Below are 23334 nucleotides of genomic sequence, written 5' to 3' on the forward strand. Positions count from 1 at the left end.
TTTGGGGGGGTTTTGGGGTTCGGGGGGGTTTTGGGGTCACAGCACGGTGAGGGGGGTGCCGGGGGGGGGTTTTGGGGTTCGGGGGGTTTTGGGGTCACAGCACGGTGAGGGGGGTGCCGGGGGGGTTTTGGGGTTCAGGGGTCACAGCACGGTGAGGGGGGTGCCGGGGGGCACCCCGCACGCCCCCTTGTGCTCCTGGAACAGCCGCAGCAGCCGCTGCCGGTGCAGCCGGTGGAACCGGGAAACCTCCTGCGGGGACGGGCGGGGGCGGCGCGGCAGCTCCAGCGGGGCGCCCACTGCGGGACCCCGGCGTTAGCCCCCAAATTCACCCCATGAACCCCCAAACGGACCTGCGGGGGGTGCCCACTGCGGGACCCCGGCGTGAACCCCCAAATTCACCCCAATGAGCCCCCAGACAGGCCTGCGGGGGCGCCCACTGCGGGACCCCGGCGTGAACCCCATTCACCCCAACATTCACCCCAACATTCACCCAATGAGCCCCCAAACAGAGCTGCGGGGGCGCCCACTGCGGGACCCCGACGTTCACCCCAATGAACCCCAAAATGGACCCTCCGAACCCCCAAAGGGAACCCTCTGAACCCCCAAATTAACCCCAATGAACCCCCAAAATGAACCCTCTGAACCCCCAAATTAACCCCAATGAACCCCCAAATTAACCCTCTGAGCCCCCAAACAGACCTGCGGGGGGCGCCCACTGCGGGACCCCGACGTTTGCCCCGAAATTCACCCCAATGAACCCCAACATTCACCCCGAAATTCACCCCAATGAACCCCAACATTCACCCCAAAATTCACCCCAACATTCACCCAATGAACCCCAACGTTCGCCCCATGAACCCCAACATTCACCCCAAAATTCACCCCAACATTCACCCCAATGAACCCCAACGTTCGCCCCATGAACCCCAACATTCGCCCCATGAACCCAAACATTCACCCAAATGAACCCCAACATTCGCCCCATGAACCCCAAAATGGACCCTCCAAACCCCCAAATTAACCCTCTGAACCCCCAAACAGGCCTGCGGGGGGCGCCCACTGCGGGACCCCGACGTTCGTTTGCCCCGAAATTCACCCCATGAACCCCAACATTCACCCCGAAATTCACCCCAACATTCACCCCATGAACCCCCAAACAGACCTGCGGGGGCGCCCACTGCGGGACCCCGACATTCACCCCATGAACCCCAACATTCACCCCAACATTCACCCCATGAACCCCCAAACAGACCTGCGGGGGGCGCCCACTGCGGGACCCCGATGTTCACCCCATGAACCCCAACATTCACCCCATGAACCCCAACATTCGCCCCATGAACCCCATTCACCCCAACATTCACCCCAAAATTCACCCCAACATTCGCCCCATGAACCCCAACATTCACCCAATGAACCCCATTCACCCCAACATTCACCCAATGAGCCCCAACATTCACCCCATGAACCCCCAAACAGACCTGCGGGGGCGCCCACTGCGGGACCCCGACGTTCACCCCCAAATTCACCCCAACATTCGCCCCATGAACCCCAACATTCACCCCATGAACCCCAACATTCACCCCGAAATTCACCCCAACATTCACCCCATGAACCCCAACATTCGCCCCATGAACCCCAACATTCACCCCATGAACCCCATTCACCCCAACATTCACCCCAATGAACCCCAACATTCACCCAAATGAACCCCAACATTCACCCCGAAATTCACCCCAATGAACCCCAACATTCACCCCATTCACCCTGAAATTCACCCCATGAACCCCAAAATTCACCCCATGAACCCCAACATTCACCCAAATGAACCCCAACATTCACCCCCATGAACCCCAACATTCACCCAATGAACCCCAACGTTCGCCCCATGAACCCCAACATTCGCCCCATGAACCCCAACATTCACCCCGTGAACCCCATGAACCCCAACATTCACCCAATGAACCCCAACATTCACCCCATGAACCCCAACATTCGCCCCATGAACCCCAACATTCACCCCAAAATTCACCCAAATGAACCCCCAAACAGACCTGCGGGGGGCGCCCACTGCGGGACCCCAACGTTCACCCCATGAACCCCATGAACCCCAACATTCACCCAATGAACCCCAACATTCACCCAAATGAACCCCAACATTCGCCCCATGAACCCCAACATTCACCCCAAAATTCACCCCAATGAACCCCAACATTCGCCCCATGAGCCCCAACATTCACCCCAAAATTCACCCCAATGAACCCCATGAACCCCCAAACAGACCTGCGGGGCGCCCACTGCGGGACCCCAACATTCGCCCCATGAACCCCAACATTCACCCCAATGAACCCCAACATTCGCCCCATGAACCCCAACATTCACCCAAATGAACCCCAACATTCACCCCGAAATTCACCCCATGAACCCCCAAACAGACCTGTGGGGGGCGCCCACTGCGGGACCCCGACGTTCACCCCATGAACCCCAACATTCACCCAATGAACCCCAACATTCGCCCCAATGAACCCCAACATTCACCCAATGAACCCCAACGTTCGCCCCATGAACCCCAACATTCACCCAATGAACCCCATTCACCCCATGAACCCCAACATTCACCCAAATGAACCCCAACATTCTCCCCAATGAACCCCAACATTCACCCCATGAACCCCAACATTCACCCCGAAATTCACCCAATGAACCCCAACATTCACCCCGAAATTCACCCCAACATTCGCCCCATGAACCCTAAACTGGACCCTCCGAACCCCCAAAATGGACCCTCTGAACCCCCAAACCGACCCTTCCCCCCTTGGTTGCTTTGGGTCATTTTTGGGTTGTTTTGGGTCCATTTTTGGGCTGATTTTGGTTCGTTTTGGGTCCATTTTTGGGCCGTTTCGGGTCCATTTTTGGGCTGATTTTGGTTCATTTTGGGTCCATTTTTGGGCTGATTTTGGTTCGTTTTGGGTCCATTTTTGGTTGGTTTGGGGTCCAGTTTTGGGGGTTTGGGTCCATTTTTTGGCTCAATTTTTATGTTGTTTTGGATCCATTCTTGGGGGCTTTTGGGGTCTATTTTTAGTCCATTTTGGGGTTACTTTTTTGTCCATTTTTGGGTTATTTTGGGTCCATTTTGAGGTTATTTAGGGTCCATTTTTAGGTTATTTCGGGTCATTTTTTTGGTTACTTTTAGTCCATTTTTGGGTTATTTTTTAGTCCATTTTTGGGTTATTTTGGATCAATTTTGGGGTTATTTTTGGTCCATTTTTGGGTTATTTTGGGCCCATTTTTGCGTTATTTTGGGCCCATTTTTCGATTATTTTTGGTCCATTTTTGCGTCATTTTTAGTCCATTTTTAGGTTGTTTTGGGTCCATTTTTGCCTTATTTTTAGTCCGGTTTTGGGTTATTTTGGGGTCACCCCCCCCCCCCCACGCACCCCCCATTGGTCCCTCCCACTCCCCCCCCCCTCCACAGTGATTGGTCCCGGCCCCCGCCTGTGATTGGTCCCTCCCACTCCCCCCCCCCAGCCTGTGATTGGTCCCTCCCACTCCCCGCCCCTCCCCGGCTATTTGTCCCTCCCCCCGCCTGTGATTGGTCCCTCCCCGCTCCCCCCCCGGCCTGTGATTGGCCCCCCGCACTCACCCACGACGGTGATTGGCCGCTGGAAGGGCAGCAGGGGGTTCCCGCCGCGGCCCCAGAAGATCAAGGGGGCGAAGCCCAGAAGGTCCTTGAGCCGCCGCTGCAGCCGCCGCAGCCGCGACCCCCAGCCCGGGGGGGGCCCCGAAAACGCCTCCTGCTCCCCGAACACGTACACGGGCACCAGGGGGGCCCTGCGCAGGAAACGGCCCGTGCTGACCCCAAAAACGGCCCTTGGCGCCCCGAAAAAGGCCCTTCGCACCCCAGAATGGCACTTGGTGAGCCCCAAAACGGCCCTTTGCACCCCAAAAATGGCCCTTCGCACCCCAAAAATATCCCTTTGTACCCCAGAATGGCACTTGGTGACCCCAAAAACGGCCCTTTGCACCCCAAAAATGGCCCTTCGCACCCCAGAATGGCACTTGGTGACCCCAAAAACGGCCTTTGCACCCCAAAAATGGCCCTTCGCACCCCAGAATGGCACTTGGTGACCCCAAAAACGGCCCTTGGCACCCCAAAAAAGGCCCTTCGCACCCCAGAATGGCACTTGGTGACCCCAAAAATGGCCCTTTGCACCCCAAAAATATCCCTTTGTACCTCAGAATGGCACTTGGTGACCCCAAAAACGGCCCTTGGCACCCCAAAAATATCCCTTTGTACCCCAGAATGGCACTTGGTGACCCCAAAACGGCCCTTTGCACCCCAAAATATCCCTTTGTACCCCAGAATGGCACTTGGTGACCCCAAAAACGGCCCTTTGCACCCCAAAATATCCCTTTGTACCCCAGAATGGCACTTGGTGACCCCAAAAACGGCCCTTTGCACCCCAAAAAAGGCCCTTCGCACCCCAGAATGGCACTTGGTGACCCCAAAAACGGCCCTTTGCACCCCAAAATATCCCTTTGTACCCCAGAATGGCACTTGGTGACCCCAAAACGGCCCTTTGCACCCCAAAATATCCCTTCGCACCCCAGAATGGCACTTGGTGACCCCAAAAACGGTCCTTTGCACCCCAAAAATATCCCTTTGTACCCCAGAATGGCACTTGGTGACCCCAAAAACGGCCCTTTGCACCCCAAAATATCCCTTTGTACCCCAGAATGGCACTTGGTGACCGCAAAAACGGCCCTTTGCACCCCAAAATATCCCTTTGTACCCCAGAATGGCACTTGGTGAGCCCCAAAACAGCCCTTTGCACCCCAAAATATCCCTTTGTACCCCAGAATGGCACTTGGTGACCCCAAAAACGGCCCTTGGCACCCCAAAAAAGGCCCTTCGCACCCCAGAATGGCACTTGGTGACCCCAAAAACGGCCCTTTGCACCCCAAAAATATCCCTTTGTACCCCAGAATGGCACTTGGTGACCCCAAAAATGGCCCTTTGCACCCCAAAATATCCCTTTGTACCCCAGAATGGCACTTGGTGACCCCCAAAACGGCCCTTTGCACCCCAAAATATCCCTTTGTAACCCAGAATGGCACTTTGTGACCCCAAAAACAGCCCTTTGCACCCCAAAATATCCCTTTGTACCCCAGAATGGCACTTGGTGACCCCAAAAACAGCCCTTTGCACCCCAAAATATCCCTTTGTACTCCAGAATGGCACTTGGTGACCCCAAAAAACAGCCCTTTGCACCCCAAAAAATATCCCTTTGTACCCCAGAATGGCACTTGGTGAGCCCCAAAACAGCCCTTTGCACCCCAAAAATATCCCTTTGTACCCCAGAATGGCACTTGGTGACCCCAAAAACGGCCCTTTGCACCCCAAAATATCCCTTTGTACCCCAGAATGGCACTTGGTGACCCCAAAAATGGCCCTTTGCACCCCAAAAATATCCCTTTGTACCCCAGAATGGCACTTGGTGAGCCCCAAAACGGCCCTTTGCACCCCAAAAATGGCCCTTCGCACCCCAGAATGGCACTTGGTGACCCCAAAAACGGCCCTTTGCACCCCAAAAATATCCCTTTGTACCCCAGAATGGCACTTGGTGACCCCAAAAACGGCCCTTTGCACCCCAAAAATATCCCTTTGTACCCCAGAATGGCACTTGGTGAGCCCCAAAACGGCCCTTTGCACCCCAAAAATGGCCCTTCGCACCCCAGAATGGCACTTGGTGACCCCAAAAATGGCCCTTGGCACCCCAGAAAGGGCACTTTGTCACCCCAAAAATGGCCCATTGCACCCCCAAAAAAGGCACTTTGTGACCCCAAAATATTAGTTTTTACCCCTTCCCAATTACCCCCCCATTTCCCCCAATTCCCTGAATTCCCCCCATTCCCCCCAATTTCCCCTTTTTTCCCCATTTTTCCCCATTTCCCCCATTCCCCCATTCCCCCAATTTCTCCATTTTTCCCCATTTTTCCCCATTTCCCCATTTTCTCCCATTTCTCCCCGTTTCTCCTTATTTCCCCCCATCCCCCCATTCCCCCCAATTTCCCCATTTTCCCCCATTCCCCCCAATTTCCCAATTTCCCCATTTTCCCCCATTCCCCCCAATTTCCCCATTTTTCCCCATTTCTCCCCATTTCCCCCATTTCCCCCATCCCCCCAATTTCCCCATTTTCCCCATTTTCCCCATTTTCCCCCATTCCCCCCATTCCCCCATTTTCCCCCATTTCCCCCAATTTCCCAATTTCCCCATTTCCCCATTTTCCCCAATTTCCCCATTTTCCCCCATTTCCCCCAATTTCCCCCATTCCCCCCAATTTCCCCCATTTCCCCCATTTTCCCCCAATTTCCCCATTTCCCCCATTTTCCCCCAATTTCCCCATTTTCCCCAATTTCCCCATTTCCCCCCATTTCCCCCATTTCCCCCATTTCCCCCATTTCCCCCCAATTTCCCCATTTTTCCCCGTTTCTCCCCATTTCCCCCCATCCTCCCATTCCCCCCAATTTCCCCATTTCCCCCATTTCTCCCCATTTCCCCCCATCCACCCCATTCCCCCCAATTTCCCCCATTTCCCCCAATTTCCCAATTCCCCCCATTCCCCCATTCCCCCATTTCCCCCATCCCCCCATTCCCCCCAGTTTCCCCAATTTCCCCATTTCCCCCATTTCCCCCATTTTCCCAATTTCCTCATTTCCCCATTTCCCCCAATTTCCCCATTTTCCCCCATTTCCCCATCCCCCCATTCCCCCCAGCAGCTCCCCCTGCAGCCCCCACCGCTGCCGCGTTACCAGGCGCACGAAGCCCCTCCGCTCCCTGGGGGGAATTCCCCAATCAGTTCCCTCCCCAACTCCGCCGATTTTTGCCCGTTTCCCCCCCGTTTCCAGCCCGGTTCCGCACCCGTGCCGCAGCGCCAGGCGCACGAAGCCCGTGCGGCCGCTCAGGGTGACGCGGTGGCTCCCGGGGGTCCCCTCGAGCGCCTCGGCCGCCCCCCCGACCATCACGACCAGCGCCTGGTCCCGCTGCGACAGCACCTGGTCCAGGCAGCGCCGGCTCACGGGGCACATCCCTGGGGAAAATACCGGAAAATGAGGAAAACGGACCCAAAAACGCACCTGCGAACCTCAAAAACACCAAAAATGGGCCCAAAAATACACCCCGGAAACACAAAACTGACAGAAATGGACCCAAAAATACACCCTGGGACACAAAACCTCCAAAAATGGGCCCAAAAACATGCCCTGGAAGGCCCCAAACTGACAGAAATGGACCCAAAAGCAGCACCCGGTGCAGGCGGCACTGGCTCACAGGGCACATCCCTGGGGAAAATACCGGAAAATGAGGAAAATGGACCCAAAATCGCACGTGGGAAGCCTAAAACCACCAAAAATGGGCCCAAAAACATGCCCTGGAAGGCCCCAAACTGACAGAAATGGGCCCAAAAGAGCCAGAAATGGCCCCAAAAGCAGCACCTGGTGCAGTCAGCGCCGGCTCACGGGGCACATCCCTGGGGAAAATACCGGAAAATGAGGAAAACGGACCCAAAAATGCACCCGGGAACCCCAAAAACACCGAAAATGGGCCCAAAAACACGCCCTGGAAGGCCCCAAACTGACAGAAATGGACCCAAAAGAGCCAGAAATGGCCCCAAAAGCAGCACCCGGTGCAGGCAGCGCCGGCTCACGGGGCACAGGCCTGGGGAAAATACCGGAAAATGAAGAAAACGGACCCAAAAACGCACCCGGGAACCCCAAAAACACCAAAAATGGGCCCAAAAACATGCCCTGGAAGGCCCCAAACTGACAGAAATGGGCCCAAAAGCAGCACCCGGTGCAGGCAGCGCCGGCTCACGGGGCACATCCCTGGGGAAAATACCGGAAAATGAAGAAAACGGACCCAAAAACACACCCGGGAACCCCAAAAAACACCAAAAACGGGCCCAAAAATACACCCCGGAAACACAAAACTGACAGAAATGGACCCAAAAATACACCCTGGGACACAAAACCTCCAAAAATGGGCCCAAAAACATGCCCTGGAAGGCCCCAAACTGACAGAAATGGACCCAAAAGCAGCACCCGGTGCAGGCAGCGCCGGCTCACGGGGCACATCCCTGGGGAAAATACCGGAAAATGAGGAAAACGGACCCAAAAACGCACCCGGGAACCCCAAAAACACCAAAAATGGGCCCAAAAACATGCCCTGGAAGGCCCCAAACTGACAGAAATGGACCCAAAAGAGCCAGAAATGGACCCAAAAGCAGCACCCGGTGCAGGCAGCGCCGGCTCACGGGGCACATCCCTGGGGAAAATACCGGAAAATGAGGAAAACGGACCCAAAAACGCACCCGGGAACCTCAAAAACACCAAAAATGGGCCCAAAAACACGCCCTGGAAGGCCCCAAACTGACAGAAATGGGCCCAAAAGAGGCAGAAATGGACCCAAAAGCAGCACCCGGTGCAGGCAGCGCCGGCTCACGGGGCACAGGCCTGGGGAAAATACCGGAAAATGAGGAAAACGGACCCAAAACCGCACCTGCGAACCTCAAAAACACCAAAAACGGGCCCAAAAATACACCCCGGAAACACAAAACTGACAGAAATGGACCCAAAAATACACCCTGGGACACAAAACCTCCAAAAATGGGCCCAAAAACATGCCCTGGAAGGCCCCAAACTGACAGAAATGGACCCAAAAGCAGCACCCGGTGCAGGCAGCGCCGGCTCACGGGGCACATCCCTGGGCAAAATACCGGAAAATGAGGAAAACGGACCCAAAAATGCACCCGGGAACCCCAAAAACACCGAAAATGGGCCCAAAAACATGCCCCGGAAGGCCCCAAACTGACAGAAATGGACCCAAAAGAGCCAGAAATGGACCCAAAAGCAGCACCCGGTGCAGGCAGCGCCGGCTCACGGGGCACATCCCTGGGGAAAATACCGGAAAATGAGGAAAACGGACCCAAAAACGCACCTGCGAACCTCAAAAACACCAAAAAACGGGCCCAAAAATACACCCCGGAAACACAAAACTGACAGAAATGGACCCAAAAATACACCCTGGGACACAAAACCTCCAAAAATGGGCCCAAAAACATGCCCTGGAAGGCCCCAAACTGACAGAAATGGGCCCAAAAGAGCCAGAAATGGGCCCAAAAGCAGCACCCGGTGCAGGCGGCACTGGCTCACAGGGCACATCCCTGGGGAAAATACCGGAAAATGAGGAAAACGGACCCAAAAACGCACCCGGGAACCCCAAAAACACCAAAAATGGGCCCAAAAACGTGCCCTGGAAGGCCCCAAACTGACAGAAATGGGCCCAAAAGAGCCAGAAATGGACCCAAAAGCAGCACCCGGTGCAGGCAGCGCCGGCTCACGGGGCATATCCCTGGAGAAAATACCGGAAAATGAGGAAAATGGACCCAAAAACACACCCCGGAAACACAAAACTGACAGAAATGGACCCAAAAATACACCCTGGGACACAAAACCTCCAAAAATGGGCCCAAAAACATGCCCTGGAAGGCCCCAAACTGACAGAAATGGACCCAAAAGCAGCACCCGGTCCAGGCAGCGCCGGCTCACGGGGCACATCCCTGGGGAAAATACCGGAAAATGAGGAAAATGGACCCAAAAACGCACCCGGGAAGCCCCAAAACCACCAAAAACGGGCCCAAAAACACGCCCTGGAAGGCCCCAAACTGACAGAAATGGACCCAAAAGAGGCAGAAATGGACCCAAAAGCAGCACCCGGTGCAGGCGGCACCACATCACGGGGCACATCCCTGGGGAAAATACCGGAAAATGAGGAAAATGGACCCAAAAACGCACCCGGGAACCCCAAAAACACCAAAAATGGGCCCAGAAACGTGCCCTGGAAGGCCCCAAACTGACAGAAATGGGCCCAAAAGAGCCAGAAATGGGCCCAAAAGCAGCATCCGGTGCAGTCAGCGCCAGCTCACGGGGCACATCCCTGGGGAAAATACCGGAAAATGAGGAAAACGGACCCAAAAACGCACCCGGGAACCCCAAAACACCAAAAATGGGCCCAAAAACATGCCCTGGAAGGCCCCAAACTGACAGAAATGGACCCAAAAGAGCCAGAAATGGCCCCAAAAGCAGCACCCGGTGCTGGCAGCGCCGGCTCACGGGGCACAGGCCTGGGGAAAATACCGGAAAATGAGGAAAACGGACCCAAAAACGCACCCGGGAACCCCAAAACCACCAAAAACGGGCCCAAAAAGACACCCCGGAAACACAAAACTGACAGAAATGGACCCAAAAATACACCCTGGGACACAAAACCTCCAAAAATGGGCCCAAAAACATGCCCTGGAAGGCCCCAAACTGACAGAAATGGGCCCAAAAGAGCCAGAAATGGACCCAAAAGCAGCACCCGGTGCAGGCGGCGCCAGTTCATGGGGCACATCCCTGGGGAAAATACCGGAAAATGAGGAAAACGGACCCAAAAACGCACCCGGGAACCTCAAAACCACCAAAAACGGGCCCAAAAATACACCCCGGAAACACAAAACTGACAGAAATGGTCCCAAAAATACACCCTGGGACACAAAACCTCCAAAAATGGGCCCAAAAACATGCCCTGGAAGGCCCCAAACTGACAGAAATGGACCCAAAAGAGCCAGAAATGGACCCAAAAGCAGCACCCGGTCCAGGCAGCGCCGGCTCACGGGGCACATCCCTGGGGAAAATACCGGAAAATGAGGAAAACAGACCCAAAATCGCACCCGGGAACCCCCAAAAACACCAAAAACGGGCCCAAAAACACGCCCTGGAAGGCCCCAAACTGACAGAAATGGGCCCAAAAGAGCCAGAAATGGCCCCAAAAGCAGCACCCGGTGCAGGCAGCGCCGGCTCACGGGGCACATCCCTGGGGAAAATACCGAAAAATGAGGAAAACGGACCCAAAAACGCACCCGGGAACCCCAAAACCACCAAAAATGGGCCCAAAAACACACCCTGGAAGGCCCCAAACTGACAGAAATGGACCCAAAAGAGGCAGAAATGGACCCAAAAGCAGCACCCGGTCCAGGCAGCGCCGGCTCACGGGGCACATCCCTGGGGAAAATACCGGAAAATGAGGAAAACGGACCCAAAAACGCACCCGGGAACCTCAAAAACACCAAAAATGGGCCCAAAAATACACCCCGGAAACACAAAACTGACAGAAATGGACCCAAAAATACACCCTGGGACACAAAACCTCCAAAAATGGGCCCAAAAACATGCCCTGGAAGGCCCCAAACTGACAGAAATGGGCCCAAAAGAGCCAGAAATGGACCCAAAAACACAGCCCGGAACACCCAAAACTCTGAAAATGGACCCAAAACCACAGCCTGGAAGCCCAAAACAGACAGAAATGGGCCCAAAACCACAGCCCGGAAACCCCAAAAGAGCCAGAAATGGCCCCAAAAGCAGCAGCCCGTGCAGGCCGCGTGGCTCGCGGGGCACAGGCCTGAGGGAAAACCTCTAAAAACGACAGAAATTGAGACCAAAACAGGGTCCGGAACTAAAACCAGCCAGAAATGGGCCCAAAAGAACCCAAAGATGGACCCAAACCAACCAAAAATGGACCCAAAACCACCTAAAAATGGACCCAAACCACCCAAAAATGGACCCAAAACCACCTAAAAATGGACCCAAACCCACCCAAAGATGGACCCAAACCAACCCAAAAATGGACCCAAAACAACCAAAAATGGACCCAAACCAACCCAAAAATGGACCCAAACCACCTAAAAATGGACCCAAACCAACCAAAAATGGACCCAAAACCACCTAAAAATGGACCCAAACCAACCCAAAAATGGACCCAAAACCACCTAAAAATGGACCCAAAACCACCTAAAAATGGACCCAAACAACCCAAAAATGGACCCAAACAACCCAAAAATGGACCCAAACCAACCCAAAGATGGACCCAAACCAACCCAAAAATGGACCCAAAACCACCTAAAAATGGACCCAAAACCACCTAAAAATGGACCCAAAACCACCTAAAAATGGCCCCAAACCAACCCAAAAATGGATCCCCCAACCCCTCATACCTCCCCATAACTCCCCCAAACCCCCCAAAATCCCCCTAAAACCCCCAAAATCTCCCCATAACACCCCACCCCCCCCAAAACCCCCCAAACCCTTCACATCCTCCTGAAATCCCCCCAAATCCCCTCAAACCCCTCAAACCCCCCAAATCCCTCATATCCTCCCCAAACTCCCTCATTTCCCCCCATAACACCCCAAAACCCCCAAAACCCCCCCAAAACCCCAAATCCCCCCAAACCCCCCCAAATTCCCCCAAATCCCCCCAAACCCTCACCGGCCGCCAGCACCTACCACCCCCCAAAACAGCCCAGAGCTGCCCCAAAACCTCTCATATCCCCCCCAAAATCCCCCATAGCCCCCCCATAGCCCCCCCAAAACCCCCAAAACCCCCAAACCCCCCAAAACCCCCAAATCCCCCCAAATCCCACCCAAATTCCCCCCAAAACCCCCCAAACCCTCACCGGCCGCCAGCGCGTACCGCCCCCCAAAACAGCCCAGAGCTGCCCCAAAACCTCTCATATCCCCCCCAAAATCCCCCAAATTCCCCCCAAAACCCCCTCAAACCCCCCCAAACCCCCCAAAACCCCCAAACCCCCCAAATTCCCCCAAATCCCCCCGAATCCCCCCAACCCTCACCGGCCACCAGCACCTACCGCCCCCCAAAACAGCCCAGAGCTGCCCCAAAACCTCGCATATCCCCCCCAAAATCCCCCGTAGCCCCCCCAAAACCCCCCCAAAACCCCCCAAAACCCCCAACCCCCCCAATCCCCCCAAAACCCCCCAAACCCTCACCGGCCGCCAGCACCTACCGCCCCCCAAAACAGCCCAGAGCTGCCCCAAAACCTCTCATATCCCCCCCAAAATCCCCCATAGCCCCCCCAAACCCCCCAAAACCCCCCGAACCCCCCCGAACCCTCACCGGCCGCCAGCGCGTACCGCCCCCCAAAACAGCCCAGAGCTCCCCCAAAACCTCTCATATCCCCCCCAAAATCCCCCATAGCCCCCCCAAACCCCCCAAAACCCCCCAAATCCCCCCAAACCCCCCAAACCCACCCAAATTCCCCCGAATCCCCCCAAACCCTCACCGGCCACCAGCACCTACCGCCCCCCAAAACAGCCCAGAGCTGCCCCAAAACCTCTCATATCCCCCCAAAATCCCCCATAGCCCCCCCATAGCCCCCCCAAACCCCCCCCAAACCCCCAAATCCCCCCAAACCCCCCAAAACCCCCCAAATTCCCCCGAATCCCCCAAACCCTCACCGGCCGCCAGCGCATACCGCCCCCCAAAACAGCCCGTAGCTGCCCCAAAACCTCTCATATCCCCCCCAAAATCCCCCATAGCCCCCCCATAGCCCCCCCAAACCCCCAAATCCCCCCAAACCCCCCAAAACCCCCCAAATTCCCCCGAATCCCCCAAACCCTCACCGGCCGCCAGCGCATACCGCCCCCCAAAACAGCCCGTAGCTGCCCCAAAACCTCTCATATCCCCCCCAAAATCCCCCATAGCCCCCCCATAGCCCCCCCAAACCCCCCAAAACCCCCAAAACCCCCAAACCCCCCAAAACCCCCAAAACCCCCAAAACCCCCCCAAATTCCCCCGAATCCCCCCAAACCCTCACCGGCCGCCAGCGCGTACCGCCCCCCAAAACAGCCCGTAGCTGCCCCAAAACCTCTCATATCCCCCCCAAAATCCCCCATAGCCCCCCCATAGCCCCCCCAAACCCCCCAAAACCCCCAAAACCCCCAAACCCCCCAAAACCCCCAAAACCCCCAAAACCCCCCCAAATTCCCCCGAATCCCCCCAAACCCTCACCGGCCGCCAGCGCGTACCGCCCCCCAAAACAGCCCGTAGCTGCCCCAAAACCTCTCATATCCCCCCCAAAATCCCCCATAGCCCCCCCAAAACCCCCCCAACCCCCCCAAAACCCCCCCAAACCCCCAAATCTCCCCAAACCCCCCCAAACCCCCCCAAATTCCCCCCAAATCCCCCCCAAACCCTCACCAGCCACCAGCACCTACCGCCCCCCAAAACAGCCCAGAGCTCCCCCAAAACCTCTCATATCCCCCCCAAAATCCCCCATAGCCCCCCCAAAACCCCCCCAAAACCCCCAAAACCCCCCAAAACCCCCAAACCCCCCAAATTCCCCCCAAAACCCCCCAAACCCTCACCGGCCGCCAGCACCTACCGCCCCCCAAAACAGCCCAGAGCTGCCCCAAAACCTCTCATATCCCCCCCAAAATCCCCCGTAGCCCCCCCATAGCCCCCCCAAAACCCCCCGAACCCCCCCAAACCCCCGAACCCCCCCGAACCCTCACCGGCCGCCAGCGCGTACTCCCGGTAGAGCGGCAGGCGGAACAGCCCGGCCAGCGCGGCCAACGTGGGGCGCAGCCCCGGGCACGGCCCCCCGCCGTCCCCCCCGTAGCCCCCCGGCTTGGGGGTCCCGGCCGCCCCCCGGCCCCCCGTGACGAAGGCGCCGAACACCCCGATGCACGAGACGCCGTGGGGGTGGGCGGCCAGCAGGTAACTGCGCCCGGGGGGCAGCGGGGCCGTGCGGATCACCTGGGGACGGGGGGACAGGGGGACATTGGGGGGAGAGGGGGGATATGGGGACATGGGGACATTATGGGGGGACAGAGGGACATTGGGGGAAGAGGGGGGATATGGGGACATGGGGACATTGGGGGATATGGGGACATTGGGGGACATGGGGGGATATGGGGACATGGGGACATTGGGGGGAGAGGGGGGATATGGGGACATGGGGACATTAGGGGGAGAGGGGGGATATGGGGACATGGGGACAGTGGGGGGATATGGGGACATGGGGACATGGGGGACATGGGGGATATGGGGGATATGGGGGGACATGGGGACATTGGGGGATATGGGGACATGGGGACATGGGGGGATATGGGGACATGGGGGACATGGGGGACATGGGGGGACATGGGGACATGGGGGACATGGGGGGATATGGGGGGATATGGGGGGACTTGGGGACATGGGGGGATGTGGGGACATGGGGACATGGGGGGATATGGGGGGATATGGGGGACATGGGGGACATGGGGGACATGGGGGGATATGGGGGGATATGGGGGGATATGGGGACATGGGGGGATATGGGGACATGGGGGGATATGGGGGACTTGGGGGACATGGGGACATGGGGGACATGGGGGGATATGGGGGGATATGGGGGGACTTGGGGACATGGGGGGATGTGGGGACATGGGGACATGGGGGGATATGGGGGGATATGGGGGACATGGGGGACATGGGGGACATGGGGGGATATGGGGGGATATGGGGGGATATGGGGACATGGGGGGATATGGGGACATGGGGGGATATGGGGGACTTGGGGGACATGGGGACATGGGGGACATGGGGGGATATGGGGGGATATGGGGGGACTTGGGGACATGGGGGGATGTGGGGACATGGGGACATGGGGGGATATGGGGACATGGGGACATGGGGGGATATGGGGACATGGGGGGATATGGGGACATGGGGACATGGGGGACATGGGGGGACATGGGGGGATATGGGGACATGGGGGACATGGGGGACATGGGGGGACATGGGGGGACATGGGGACAGTGGGGGGATATGGGGACATGGGGGACATGGGGGGACATGGGGACATGGGGGACATGGGGGGACATGGGGACACTGAGGTCAATAGGGGGATATGGGGACATGGGGACATTGGGGATATGGGGACAGAGGGATATGGGGACAGAGGGATATGGGGACATGGGAACAGGGGTACAGGGGGACATGGGGACAGGGGGACATGGGGACAGGGGGACATGGGGATAGGGGGACAGAGGGATATGGGGACATGGGAACAGGGGTACAGGGGGACATTGGGGGTTATGGGAGGATGTTGGGGGACATGGGAATATGGGGATATGGGGACATTGGGGGGATATGGGGACATGGGGACATTGGGGGGATATGGGGATATGGGGACATTGGGGGGATATGGGGACATGGGGACATTGGGGGGATATGGGGATATGGGGACATTGGGGGGATATGGGGACATGGGGACATTGGGGGGACATGGGGACACTGGGGATATTGGGGACATGGGGGGTTATGGGGGGACATGGGGATATGGGGACATTGGGACATGGGGGATGTTGGGGACACTGGGGGGATATGGGGACACGGGGGGACATGGAGACTTTGGGGCGATTTGGGGCCATGGGGACACAAGGGGTCAGGGGGACATGGGGGGAAAATGGGGCCGGGGGGGGACATTTGTGTCCCCTCCCCCCGTACCTTGATGGGGAAATAGTCACAAAAATGATCCCAAATCCTCCAGTTTCGGACCCAATCCCAGTGCCGGGGACCTTGGGGACACCAGGGGACACCGAGTGACTTGTGTTCTGGGGTCCCCCTGTTCTCACCATGTCCCCCCATGTCCCCATGTCCCAGTGACCCCCAGTGACCCCCAGGGTCCTAGAGCCCTCCCAGTGACCCTGAATGACCCCCAGGGTCCTAGAGCCCCTCCCAGTGACTCTGAGTGACCCCAGGGTCCTAGAGCCCCCCCAGTGACCCTGAATGACCCCCAGGGTCCTAAAGCCCCTCGCAGTGACCCCCAGGGTCCTAGAGCCCTCCCAGTGACTCTGAGTGACCCCCAGGGTCCTAGAGCCCCCCCAGTGACCCTGAATGACCCCCAGGGTCCTAAAGCCCCTCGCAGTGACCCCCAGGGTCCTAGAGCCCTCCCAGTGACCCTGAATGACCCCCAGGGTCCTAAAGCCCCTCGCAGTGACCCCCAGGGTCCTAGAGCCCTCCCAGTGACCCTGAATGACCCCCAGGGTCCTAGAGCCCCCCCAGTGACCCCCAGGGTCCTAAAGCCCCTCCCAGTGACTCTGAGTGACCCCAGGGTCCTAGAGCCCTCCCAGTGACCCTGAATGACCCCCAGGGTCCTAAAGCCCCTCCCAGTGACCCCCAGGGTCCTAGAGCCCTCCCAGTGACCCCGAGTGACCCCCAGGGTCCTAAAGCCCCTCGCAGTGATCCCCAGGGTCCTAAAGCCCCTCCCAGTGACTCTGAGTGACCCCCAGGGTCCTAGAGCCCCCCCAGTGACCCTGAATGACCCCCAGGGTCCTAAAGCCCCTCGCAGTGACCCCCAGGGTCCTAGAGCCCTCCCAGTGACTCTGAGTGACCCCCAGGGTCCTAGAGCCCCCCCAGTGACCCTGAATGACCCCCAGGGTCCTAGAGCCCCTCGCAGTGACCCCCAGGGTCCTAAAGCCCCTCCCAGTGACTCTGAGTGACCCCAGGGTCCTAGAGCCCTCCCAGTGACCCTGAATGACCCCCAGGGTCCTAAAGCCCCTCCCAGTGACCCCCAGGGTCCTAGAGCCCTCCCAGTGACCCCGAGTGACCCCCAGGGTCCTAAAGCCCCTCGCAGTGATCCCCAGGGTCCTAAAGCCCCTCCCAGTGACTCTGAGTGACCCCAGGGTCCTAGAGCCCCCCCAGTGACCCTGAATGACCCCCAGGGTCCTAAAGCCCCTCGCAGTGACCCCCCAGGGTCCTAAAGCCCCTCCTAGTGACTCCGAGTGACCCCCAGGGTCCTAGAGCCCCCCCAGTGACCCCCAGTGACCCAAGACATGTCCCCCTGTCCCCCCTGTCCCCAGTGTCCCCAGTGTCCCCAGTGTCCCCACCTCTCTCGGCCCCGTCCCAGTCCCAGATCCACCAGCCCCAGTACAGAACTGGGAGGATCCAGAACCTCGTTTGCAGCAGCAGCAGCAGCAACACGATCCCTCCGGGGCCTGGGCGGGGGGCGGGTCCCGAACGCCTGGGTCCCCTCCGCTGGGGGTTAATTGCCCTCCCCCAGGTGTTAATTACCCCCCGCCAGGTGTTAATTACCCCCTTCCCCATTCCAATTACCCACCCCAAGGTGCAATCAAACCCCCCAGGGGTCCAATTAACCCCCTTCCTAGGGTCAAATTAACCCCCCCAGGGTCCATAACCACCCCCCCCAGGGTTTAATTACCCCCCTCGGGATTAATTACCCCCCCCGGGATTAATTACCCCCTCAGAGGTTAATTACCCCCCTCCCAGATTCCACTCACACCCTCCCCCAAGGTCCAATTACCCCCCATTAGGGTCCAATTAACCCCCATTTGGGCCCAATTACCCCCCCAATAGCTCCACACCCCCATCCCCCCGGCTCTAATTACCCCCCCCCCGGTATTAATTAACCCCCCAGGTGTTAATTACGCCCCCCCCCAGCCCCATAACCACCCCCCGGGGTCCCAATTAACCCCCGTTAGGGTCCAATTAACCCCCATTTGGGCCCAATTACCCCCCCATAGCTCCACACCCGCCTCCCCCCGGCTCTAATTAAGCCCCCCCCCGGGACTAATTAACCCCCCCGCGTTAATTACCCAGCCCCAGGAACGTCGCCATCCACTGCATGACGCTCAGCGCCTGCACCCAGCGCAGCAGGACCCCCATTTCCTATGGGGGGACAATGGGGACAATGGGGGACAATGGGGGACAATGGGGACAATGGGGACAATGGGGGACAATGGGGGACAATGGGGACAATGGGGACCCCCCCGCACGTCCCGCGCGCCACGTCCCGCGGCCCCGCCCCGAACTTTGACCCCGCGGGGGCGGGAAAAAAAAAGGGACCCAGGAGTTCGGGGGGGGGGGGGGGGCGGGGCGGGGGGGGGAGGGGAAGGATTTAGGGGACCCCCCCCCCCAAAAAAAAAAAAGACACCGATCCAGGCTGGAAATCGCGGGGATTTGGCCCAAAATTCCGCCCCGGACCCCGAGTTTGGGACACCCCGAAAAATCTTACAAATTCAGCCCAAATTTGAGACCCCCCGAGTGTCCCAAAATGTCAGAAATTCAGCCCAAATTTGGGACACCCCCCCCCCCCCCCCCGCAGCACGAAAATCTCAGAAATTCACCCCAATTTTGGACACCCCCCCCCCCCAGCGCCCCAAAAACCAACACAAGGTTCCCCCCCAGACACCCCAAAATCTCACGAATTCACCCCAAATTTGGGACCCCAGCAGCATGAAAATCTCACGCATTTACCCCAAATTTGGGACCCCCCCAGAAACCCCAAAATCTCACGAGTTCACCCCAAATTTGGGACACCCGAGCGCCCCGAAAATCTCACGAATTCACCCCAAATTTGGGACCCCACCAGCACAAAAATCTCAGGAATTCAGCCCAGATTTGGGACCCCCCCAGCACCCCAAAAATCTCACGAACTCACCCCCAATTCCCCCCCCCAGCACCCCAAAAATCTCAGAAATTCACCCCCAATTCCCCCCCCCTGCACCCCAAAAAAATCTCCCCCCAAATCTCATCCATTCGCTTTATTTCCACAGGATTCGGGGTCACAGAATCTCTGGGGGTCCCCCTGAGCCCCCAAATTTTGGGGTCCCCCCATCAGACAAACAGGAGGTGCCGCTCGGGGGGGGACCCCGAACCCCTAAATCCCCCAGCACCCCAAAATCCCCCAGAACCCCCAAATTCCCCCCTGCACCCCCAAACCCCCAATTCCCCCCCTGCACCCCAAAAATCTCCCCCCCCAAAAATCTCATCCATTCGCTTTATTTCCACAGGATTCGGGGAGCACGGAATCTCTGGGGGTCCCCCCCCCGAAGACCCCAAATTTTGGGGTCCCCCCATCAGACAAACAGGAGGTGCCGCTCGGGGGGGGGACCCCGAACCCCTAAATCCCCCAGCACCCCAAAATCCCCCAGAACCCCCAAATTCCCCCCTGCACCCCCAAACCCCCAATTCCCCCCCTGCACCCCAAAAATCTCCCCCCCCAAAAATCTCATCCATTCGCTTTATTTCCACAGGATTCGGGGAGCACAGAATCTCTGGGGGTCCCCCCCCCCGAAGACCCCAAATTTTGGGGTCCCCCGGTCAGACGAACAGGAGGTGGCGCTCGGGGGGGACCCCGAACCCCGATTTCTGCTCCTCGAAGAGCCGCTGCAGGTGCCGCAGGTAACGCCGGTGCCACCGCTCGACCGCGGGGGGCGGCGGGTTCGGGGTGCGCGGCAGCTCCAGGGGGGACCCCACTTCCGGAGAGGGGACCCAGGAGTCCGGGGACACCCCCCAGAGTTCAATTCAGGGTGAGGGGGGGGGGCACGAAGACCCGGGTGTCCAAGTGCCCCCAAATCCCATCCACCCCCCCCCATCCCGAGTGAACCCCAAGATTTGATCCCCCCCCCCTCAAAGCCCAGGGGATGGTTTTGGGGTCCCCCCCATTTTTTTGGGTCCCCCCCATTTTTAGGCTTCCCCTCATCGTTTAGTGGTCCCCCCCATTTTTCGGTTCCCCCCATTTTTGGGTTCCCCCCATTTTTTAGTGGTTTATCCCATTTTTAGGTTCCCCCCATTTTAGGCCCCCCCCCCCCCCATTATTTAATGGTTCCCCCCATTTTTGGGGGTTCCCCCCATTTTTTTCCCATTATTTAGTGGTTCCCTCCATTTAAGGATCCCCCCCATTTTAAGGTCCCCCCATTATTTAGTGGTTCCCCCCATTTTTAGGGTCCCCCATTTTTAGGGTCCCCCCCATTGCCCGGGCCCCATTTTCGGGGTTCCCCGCTTTGGGGGTTCACTCACCCACCGTGTGAATCGGTCGCCCGAAACGGGAGGAGCCCAAAATCATATTGAAAAACCCCCCGAGCGTGAAAAAGGGGGAAAGTCACCCCAAAAATGCGCTGGAGCCGCAGCTGGAGGCGCCGCAGCCCCGAGCCGGGGGGGTTGGGGATCTGCCGGAACAGCTCGTTCTCCCCAAAACTGAACACGGGCACCAGCGACGCCCTGCGGGGACCCAGGCGTCCGGGAGGGACCCAGGAGTTCGGGGGGACCCAGGCGTCCGGGAGGGACCCAGGAGTTCGGGGGGACCCAGGAGTCCGGGAGGGACCCAGGAGTTCAGGGGACCCAGGAGTCCGGGAGGGACCCAGGAGATCGGGGAGACCCAGGAGATCGGGGGACCCAGGCGTCCGGGAGGGACCCAGGAGTTCAGGGGGACCCAGGAGTCCGGGAGGGACCCAGGAGTTCGGGGGGACCCAGGAGATCGGGGGACCCAGGCGTCCGGGAGGGACCCAGGAGATCGGGGGGACCCAGGAGTTCGGGGGGACCCAGGCGGCCGGGTGGTGACCCCCCATTGCAACCCCGGGGGGCTATTAATGATATAGAGAGGACAGGGGACCCAGGCGTCCGGGAGGGACCCAGGAGTTCGGGGGGACCCAGGAGTTCATGGGGACCCAGGAGTTCGGGGGGACCCAGGAGTTCAGGGGACCCAGGCGTCCGGGTGGTGACCCCCCCCAAAGACCCCTTGGGACACTGAGGGGACAGGGGACCCAGGCGTCCGGGGGGACCCAGGCATTTGGGGGACCCCCCTGGATTTGGGGACCCCCCCCTTTGATTTGGGCCCCCCCCCCCAGCACCCCAAATTCCCCCTGTGACCCCCCCCCCAGGACCCCAAAACCCCCCACTTGGGGACCCCAAATCCCTCTTTGGGACCCCAAATTCCCCCCTTGCGACCCCCCAAATCCCCCTTTAAAACCCCAACTCGCCCCCTCGTGACCCCCCCCAGGACCCCCCCAGGCCCCCCAAAACCCACCCGTGCTCCAGCCGATGCGCACGAACCCCTTGCGCCCCAAAACCTGCAGGGTGAGGGCGCCGGGTTGCGCGTCCAGCGCCTCGCGGGGCCCCCCCAGAACGATCACGGCCACCTGGCCCCCCCCCGGCCGGCTCAGCAGGAACTCCAGGCTGGAGCGGGACGACGACACCAGCCCTGCGCCCCAAAAACGGGGGGACACCCCAAAATCAGGGCTTTGGGAGGCCGGGTTTTGGCGGCTGAATCCCCAGATTTAGGCTTCTGGGGGGGGCCGTTCTTGGGGGTGAACCCCCAAATTTGGGGGTCTGAGTCAGCCAGTTTTGGTGGGTGCACCCCCAAATTTTGGGGGTGCATTAGGACCCATCTTTGATGGGCGCACCCCCAAATTTTGGGTGCATTAGGACCCATCTTTGGCGGGCGCACCCCCAAATTTTGGCTGCATTAGGACCCATCTTTGGCGGGCGCACCCCCAAATTTTGGCTGCATTAGGACCCATCTTTGGTGGGCGCACCCCCAAATTTTGGGTGCATTAGGACCCATCTTTGATGGGTGCACCCCCAAATTTTGGGTGCATTAGGACCCATCTTTGGCGGGCGCACCCCCAAATTTTGGCTGCATTAGGACCCATCTTTGGCGGGCGCACCCCCAAATTTTGGCTGCATTAGGACCCATCTTTGATGGGTGCACCCCCCAAATTTTGGCTGCATTAGGACCCATCTTTGGCGGGCGCACCCCAAATTTTGGTGCATTAGGAACCCATCTTTGGCGGGCACACCCCCAAATTTTGGGTGCATTAGGACCCATCTTTGGCGGGCGCACCCCCAAATTTTGGCTGCATTAGGACCCATCTTTGATGGGCGCACCCCCAAATTTTGGGTGCATTAGGACCCATCTTTGGTGGGCGCACCCCCAAATTTTGGGTGCATTAGGACCCATCTTTGGCGGGCGCACCCCAAATTTTGGGTGCATTAGGACCCATCTTTGGCGGGCGCACCCCCAAATTTTGGGTGCATTAGGACCCATCTTTGGTGGGTGCACCCCCAAATTTTGGGTGCATTAGGACCATCTTTGATGGGTGCACCCCCAAATTTTGGCTGCATTAGGACCCATCTTTGGCGGGTGCACCCCAGATTTTGGGTGCATTAGGACCCATCTTTGGCGGGCGCACCCCCAAATTTTGGCTGCATTAGGACCCATCTTTGGCGGGCGCACCCCAAATTTTGGCTGCATTAGGACCCATCTTTGGCGGGCGCACCCCCAAATTTTGGCTGCATTAGGACCCATCTTTGGCGGGCGCACCCCAAAATTTTGGCTGCATTAGGACCCATCTTTGGCGGGCGCACCCCCAAATTTTGGCTGCATTAGGACCCATCTTTGGCGGGCGCACCCCCAAATTTTGGGTGCATTAGGACCCATCTTTGGCGGGCGCACCCCCAAATTTTGGCTGCATTAGGACCCATCTTGGCGGGCGCACCCCAAATTTTGGCTGCATTAGGACCCATCTTTGGCGGGCGCACCCCCAAATTTTGGCTGCATTAGGACCCATCTTTGGCGGCGCACCCCCAAATTTTGGCTGCATTAGGACCCATCTTTGGCGGGCGCACCCCCAAATTTTGGGTGCATTAGGACCCATCT

General features: G+C 58.3%; 2 protein-coding genes across 2 annotated transcripts; both read right to left on the reverse strand.

Annotated features, from left to right (window-relative positions):
• Positions 1-141: 141 nt before the first annotated feature.
• LOC136002851 (2-acylglycerol O-acyltransferase 3-like) lies at positions 142-18560 on the reverse strand. Its single transcript, XM_065658094.1, has 7 exons — positions 18491-18560; positions 17765-17872; positions 16383-16453; positions 14402-14645; positions 6921-7089; positions 3641-3828; positions 142-296 (listed from the first exon to the last, which is right to left on the reverse strand). The coding sequence occupies exons 1-7, from the start codon at positions 18558-18560 to the stop codon at positions 142-144; spliced, it is 1005 nt and encodes a 334-aa protein (XP_065514166.1).
• A 1351-nt stretch (positions 18561-19911) lies between these two features.
• LOC136002852 (2-acylglycerol O-acyltransferase 1-like) lies at positions 19912-21876 on the reverse strand (the record flags this gene model as incomplete). The annotated part of the gene is given in 4 exon segments (XM_065658095.1): positions 19912-20152; positions 20697-20715; positions 20717-20897; positions 21729-21876. Coding segments are annotated over 4 exon segments (503 nt in total), but the record flags the coding sequence as incomplete, so codon positions are not given.
• Between the last annotated feature and the right edge of the window lie 1458 nt (positions 21877-23334).

The sequence above is a fragment of the Caloenas nicobarica genome, unplaced genomic scaffold (assembly GCF_036013445.1).
Source record: "Caloenas nicobarica isolate bCalNic1 unplaced genomic scaffold, bCalNic1.hap1 Scaffold_522, whole genome shotgun sequence".
Taxonomy (NCBI): domain Eukaryota; kingdom Metazoa; phylum Chordata; class Aves; order Columbiformes; family Columbidae; genus Caloenas; species Caloenas nicobarica.

What these genes read in the sequence shown, in the direction of transcription:
- LOC136002851 (XM_065658094.1), bottom strand. Translation starts at nt 18,560, where the DNA reads ATGGGGGTCCTGCTGCGCTGGGTGCAGGCGCTGAGCGTCATGCAGTGG. An exon ending in GGAGTACGCGCTGGCGGCCG is followed by an intron (nt 7,090 to 14,401) that starts GTGAGGGTTCGG and finishes TATTTTCCCCAG; the next exon opens with GGATGTGCCCCGTGAGCCGG. An exon ending in GCGGCCAATCACCGTCGTGG is followed by an intron (nt 297 to 3,640) that starts GTGAGTGCGGGG and finishes GGGGTCCCGCAG; the next exon opens with TGGGCGCCCCGCTGGAGCTG.